This window comes from Charadrius vociferus, unplaced genomic scaffold (assembly GCF_000708025.1).
Source record: "Charadrius vociferus isolate BGI_N301 unplaced genomic scaffold, ASM70802v2 scaffold362, whole genome shotgun sequence".
NCBI classification, from domain to species: Eukaryota; Metazoa; Chordata; class Aves; order Charadriiformes; family Charadriidae; genus Charadrius; species Charadrius vociferus.
Window position 1 is genome coordinate 1,330,805 of NW_009647052.1, and position 6,106 is coordinate 1,336,910.

General features: G+C 42.9%; 1 protein-coding gene across 1 annotated transcript; it reads left to right on the plus strand.

Annotated features, from left to right (window-relative positions):
* The first annotated feature begins 90 nt into the window (after window positions 1-90).
* On the plus strand, window positions 91-3,881 carry EEF1A1 (eukaryotic translation elongation factor 1 alpha 1). Its single transcript, XM_009895759.1, has 7 exons — window positions 91-293; window positions 1,252-1,431; window positions 1,572-1,868; window positions 2,126-2,276; window positions 2,456-2,712; window positions 2,934-3,168; window positions 3,478-3,881. Exons 1-7 carry the CDS (start codon window positions 150-152, stop codon window positions 3,600-3,602), a joined length of 1,389 nt encoding a protein of 462 aa, XP_009894061.1. The 5' UTR covers window positions 91-149; the 3' UTR covers window positions 3,603-3,881.
* Window positions 3,882-6,106: the final 2,225 nt, after the last annotated feature.

A 6,106-nucleotide genomic window follows, 5' to 3' on the forward strand; every position in this document is an offset into this window, starting at 1 on the left:
CCCCCCACCCCCCACCTCCGCCGCCTCCCCTCGGCCGGGTGGGCGCTGGGGAGGGTGTTCGCACTGGAGGCGTAACTCGTATTTTTATTGGGAGCTTCCAGGTGTCGATTCTCTTTTTGCCGAAAGAAAGGACCTAACTCACATCCGAAATGGGAAAGGAGAAGACCCACATCAACATCGTCGTCATCGGCCACGTCGATTCTGGCAAGTCCACCACCACCGGCCACCTCATCTACAAATGTGGTGGTATCGACAAGAGGACCATCGAGAAGTTCGAGAAGGAAGCTGCCGAGGTGCGTGGTCCGGGCGCATCCAGCAAAACGTCGGGGTGCAGGAATGAATTAAGGGAGATTTAGTTGCAAAACTTGAGTTGCAGACTGGTTTGTGGCCACAGGGAGGCGGTTTGGGTGCAACTGTCCCAGTTGCTGAACAAGTGCGCAAGTGTTCTGTGGCCACAGGGCGGCAGTTGGGTCGCAGTTGTCCCCGTAGTTGAACAAGTGCTAAAGTATTGAATCCGCCATTATGTTTCTTGGCAAAGCTCAAATTGTGAAGCGTAGAACAAGGGAAGATAAAAGTAGTCTAAAGCTACATCCGCATAATTATGTCTGGAAACATAATTTAAGTGGAGTTCCCAGCTTCAGTCTTTGCGTATGTGTAGTTGAGGATAAAATTAAAGAAGTTGTTGTCCTAAGGTTTTATTTCTAAAGATGAGAAAGGTGTGGGTTTTGGAGTTTGAACCTGTAGAAAGTCCTATTGATCATATATTTTTTTTTTTCCCGTGTAACAACAGCATAGGTCTTGATATGCACATCACAGAATGAAACGTAGCGAGTGTTAGGCTAAGTGACAGTTAAAGCGTTGATTATCACAAGGATTGCATTAGTAAGAGGACTTAAATTTGTAGAGGACACTTGATAGTAGGGCTTAGGCTCAAGAGATCTGTCGTAAAGATGTGTTAGTGCAATTAACAAGCTGTTAAGAGGCCTGAACTGTCAACAGGTTAAATAACAGTAAACAGTTGGCATCTCTCACTATTAGTGCCAAGTGTATCTTGTTGCTTGTTTTGCAAGCAACAACACTTTTCAGTATTAAGCCACTTACTATTCTTAGGTTTTGCTCTTTAGCCAGTGAATGATCTTTCTGAAGTAAATGCAAATACATAGAATTATTTTTTAAAAATGGGAGAAAACACTTTAAACACAATTTTAAATGGTTTTGGTTTTTTTTTTTCTTTTTTTTTTTAATCCATAGATGGGCAAAGGTTCCTTCAAATATGCCTGGGTCTTGGACAAGCTGAAAGCTGAACGTGAGCGTGGTATTACTATTGATATTTCCCTGTGGAAATTTGAAACAAGCAAATACTACGTCACCATCATTGATGCTCCAGGACACAGAGACTTTATTAAGAACATGATTACTGGAACTTCTCAGGTATGTAAGTGGAACTAAGCATTCCAGCAGTTCAGGCAGGTTTTTCCTTTGCTGGGGGGCTTCCCCTGACACCTTGACATATGTGCAAGCATTATAATGAGGGTTTGTTTTTTGGTTTTTTTTCCTCTTTCTGTTCAAAGGCTGATTGTGCTGTCCTGATTGTTGCTGCTGGTGTTGGTGAGTTCGAGGCTGGTATTTCCAAGAACGGGCAAACCCGTGAGCATGCCCTTCTGGCCTACACCCTGGGTGTAAAACAGCTGATTGTTGGTGTCAACAAGATGGATTCCACCGAGCCACCTTACAGCCAGAAGAGATATGAAGAGATTGTCAAAGAAGTCAGCACTTACATCAAGAAAATTGGCTACAACCCAGACACTGTAGCTTTTGTGCCAATTTCTGGTTGGAACGGAGACAATATGTTGGAGCCGAGCTCTAACGTAGGTTTGACATTTGTTTATATTAAGAAATGACTTTGGGAGGCTTATTGAGATAAATAGTGCAATAGTAAAATGCACATGTTTTTTAATAGTTACATTTGGAAGTGCTGGGGTCAAGAATTAAATCCCAGCGCTTCACAAGTTCTTACTCTGCAATAGAATACAGAGATAATATTAAGATACACCACTTGGTCTTTTCTAGCCTTGTGCCATTAAAATTGGCAGACAGTTCATGCGTGGGCTTGTTTTTGTTACAGATGCCCTGGTTCAAGGGATGGAAGGTTACCCGAAAGGATGGCAATGCCAGTGGAACTACCCTCCTTGAAGCTTTGGACTGCATCCTGCCACCGACTCGTCCGACTGACAAACCTCTGCGTCTGCCTCTTCAGGATGTCTACAAAATCGGCGGTATGTGTTCTTTGTAGTGCTTCTCAGTTGCCAGCAACAGCTAACGTATGGGGCAGAAACACAGTTGTTTGCCCAAGTTTTTCAAGTGGAAATCGTTAAGAGTTCTTGTCTCAAGTGTTTTCTTCTGTAAGGGCATATACTCATTGAGCTGAATTACTAATGCTGCTTCCCTTTGGCAGGCATTGGTACTGTGCCAGTTGGGCGTGTGGAGACTGGTGTCCTGAAGCCGGGCATGGTGGTTACATTTGCCCCTGTCAATGTTACAACTGAAGTGAAATCTGTTGAGATGCACCACGAAGCCCTGAGCGAAGCTCTGCCTGGTGATAACGTTGGCTTCAATGTTAAGAACGTGTCTGTGAAAGATGTTCGCCGTGGCAACGTTGCTGGTGACAGCAAGAACGATCCTCCGATGGAAGCTGCTGGCTTCACTGCACAGGTAATTTTTGCGGCTGTTTGATGATGTTTGAACCGTAGCTGTTGTTTGTGAAAATACTGGAGTCTGGTTCTTTCTTACAAGTAGGCTAACCTATAAAGTGACAGAAACTTGTGTTCTGGGGTGTATTTGCTTGGAGTAAATCAGGCGAAAGCCCTGGCTTTGTGAGATGTCAGCATTCAGACTTATCCCGGTGTTAATTTAACGCTTTCTTGGCTTTCTAGGTTATTATCCTGAACCACCCTGGCCAGATTAGCGCTGGTTATGCCCCTGTGCTGGATTGCCATACTGCTCACATTGCGTGCAAATTTGCTGAGCTCAAAGAGAAGATTGATCGTCGTTCTGGCAAGAAGCTGGAGGATGGCCCCAAATTCCTCAAATCTGGAGATGCTGCCATCGTTGATATGATCCCTGGCAAACCCATGTGTGTCGAGAGCTTCTCCGATTATCCTCCTCTGGGTAAGGCATCTCCTAAAAATGTATTAATCCTGATCTCTGGAGAAGACGCTCCTCGATTTCTAGTGTCAGGATGTAGCATGTTCTGCAAAATGCTGTTAAAAGCTGTGACTTAAAAGCAGCTTCGAAGTGTAACCAAAACTTGAGGGGTACACAAGATAATTATGTACCTCTGTCCCATTTTTGTGGTGTTTTCTGTCCTAGGGTGGTATTTGCCCACTTACCCGTGTCACTTACTACTGTGGAGGAGGTAGCGCTGTGGGTACGTATCCCTAGACAAAAGTAATAAAAAAACCGATTTTTCTTTTCCAGGTCGTTTTGCTGTGCGTGACATGAGACAGACGGTTGCTGTTGGTGTCATCAAGGCAGTTGACAAGAAGGCTGGTGGAGCTGGCAAGGTCACAAAGTCTGCCCAGAAGGCCCAGAAGGCTAAATGAAAATTCTGTACATCAGCTGCCACCTCAGTCTTAATCAGTGGTGGAAGAACGGTCTCAGAACTGTTTGTCTCAATTGGCCATTTAAGTTTAATAGTAAAAGACTGGTTAATGATTACAATGCACCGTAAAAGCTTCAGAAGGAAAGGAATGTTTGTGGACCATTTGTTTCGTGGCAGTTTAAGTTATTAGTCTTTAAAATCGATAAATTTTTTTAAATGAAAACTTGACCAAAAAATCTGTCACAGAATTTGAGACCATTAAAACAAAAGTTCAATGCTACGTCTCTGTGTTCTTTGGGTTGACGTTAAGTTTATACAAAAACCGATAACACAGTCCTGGTGGGATCAAAAAGGACGAATGTTTACTTAAATATGTTCAAAAAGTTGCAAAGCAAGTACTCAAATTTGTTGTTTCTGAAGAGTAGGGTACAATTCAGCTGCAGGTTTAGTTTTAACTGATCTAAGCCTTAAAAAAAACACTCGACTGGTGCTTTCTTCTTTAAAGTTGGTTTCCGAATTAGGTAGTGCAGATACCAGGTAACAGTTCAAGTGGTTTTGGTGCATTTTGTGATGCATTGAGTAAACCAGGAAAACTATATTGGGAAGAAGAAATAGTATGAACAAAACCACATTTAACCTTCAAAAAGCATAAACAAGGAATCAAGTGTTGGGTTTCCCCTAAGTCTTCTACACAGATTTTTCTAATTGCTAGCAGAAACAAGATTTTTTCTGTGGAACTGGTTAACTGTTTTGTAGATATTTCAAGATTAAACACTTGTATATCTAAACGTTTTGTAATACATATAAAGACATTCAATAGCTAAATTTCAAAAACATACCTTGTTTAGAAGGACACTTTGATGCTTGTCAGGCCATCTCTGAATGACTGCCCATTACAGCATCCTGCTCAGTTTTTATTTCAAGAACAAACCTGCTAGTTTCTTTCCGAGCTATTGCCACTGATTTCCAACAGGCTGGTATTCGTACCTGTCTTGCTTTAGTGGTTTTGAATTTTGGAATTTAAAGGATGTTTCCAGGATGTCTGCTTGGAGAAAGAACATACTGGTGCGTTTCCCAGAGCAATGTGATAAATGCACACTGATGTATCGGCACCAAAGGACGTGGTGGGACTTTACAATGGGATTGACGAATTGGATCAAACAGTCAATTAAAGGGGAATTGAGTAACAAGTCCAAAAGAATACTTGTAATTACTAAATTAATAATCATAGTAAAAAATTTTCAGCCTTCAAAAAAAAGCCAGGTGTAGTATACAGGGATTCCAGAATGAAAGTCTCACTTGAAATTGGTAAATGGAGACAAGCAGTTAATGGATAATCAGACCTGACTTGCATAATGACGCAGCTGTTTTACTAACCTTTAACACGATTTCCCCACAGCATCCCCACATGGGTTCCGAAGGAATTCAGTATCTTTGAAGGATTATTGTTCCATGACACCAGTATGTTTGTTCTGTCTGTAACAGCTTATATTCTGTCGTTTGTTTTCCTTCTTCAGCTATGTGCTTGCTCTGTAGAAACTCATAACATATCTGTACTGCGTGAATACGCTTGGATAATCCTGAACTGCTGTTACTTATTTTCATACTCTGCTTTGGTTGGATCTTTTCTTGTTTTCTGCTCACCTTCTGTCTTAACTACTGTAAAACCTCAGAGCATTATACCCCATTTTTGAAGGTACAGAAGCACTGAGTGCAGTGGAAGCAAGGGCTAGAGTGCTTCAGTCTCTGTGGAAGACTGGAATTCAGTAAAGGAATCTCATCATGATTCTTAAATTCTTCTAAAGGTTTGTTAGTATCCCCAGGACAACAAGGAAGTACATGACTTTAAAATGGAGGCAGATGTACCGTTGCCATAATAAAGCTCAAGTATCTTGCCAAATCTCTGCGTGCTTTTCAGTTAAACCGCTGACTTCTTTTTCCAAGAGACTTCGGTCAAACTGGTTCAGCCAAGTGCAAAGTTCTAATTTGGATGAAAATAATAATAATAAAAAAAAAGGGCTTTGGCGCAATCTGCGTGTTTGTGAAGGTTTCTTCCACGTTCCTGCGTTGGGTGCTGTTGGGTTTGGCTGGCTGCAGCCGGGGTGCGCAGCGCCTACTCCCTCCACCCTTCCCCTGTGCCCTTCGCACAGGGTTGCCTTCAGCCGGGTGTATGTGTCCAGTAAAGTTTGGAAAGTGGCTTGTAATAAGCAACTGGTTTGAACTAAGCTTTAAGGCAAAATGAGGGTTGAAGCAGCGTCTCTGCTGGAGGCAGGGCAGGGGCTGAGGGCAGGCATGGTACCCACTGCGAGAGGCCCTTTTTTTCTGGTCATCTGTGCTTGGACAGAAAAAATTGCAGAGTGGCAACTGCAAAAGCTGCTGGGGGGGATGATTCGGGTTAAAATGGCCCGGCTGATCGGGTGCAGGGGTCGGCTTCATGCTCTGAGGTTGGGGGGGGGGGGGGGAGGTCGGAAAAAAAAAGCTAAAGCCTAGAGCACAGCATTGCAG

Excerpts from the sequence above, each read along its gene's own strand:
- EEF1A1 (XM_009895759.1), top strand. The coding sequence starts at position 150 with ATGGGAAAGGAGAAGACCCACATCAACATCGTCGTCATCGGCCACGTC. Across the intron at positions 2,277-2,455 it reads GGATGTCTACAAAATCGGCG|GCATTGGTACTGTGCCAGTT; the intron begins GTATGTGTTCTT and ends TCCCTTTGGCAG. Across the intron at positions 3,169-3,477 it reads CTCCGATTATCCTCCTCTGG|GTCGTTTTGCTGTGCGTGAC; the intron begins GTAAGGCATCTC and ends TTTCTTTTCCAG.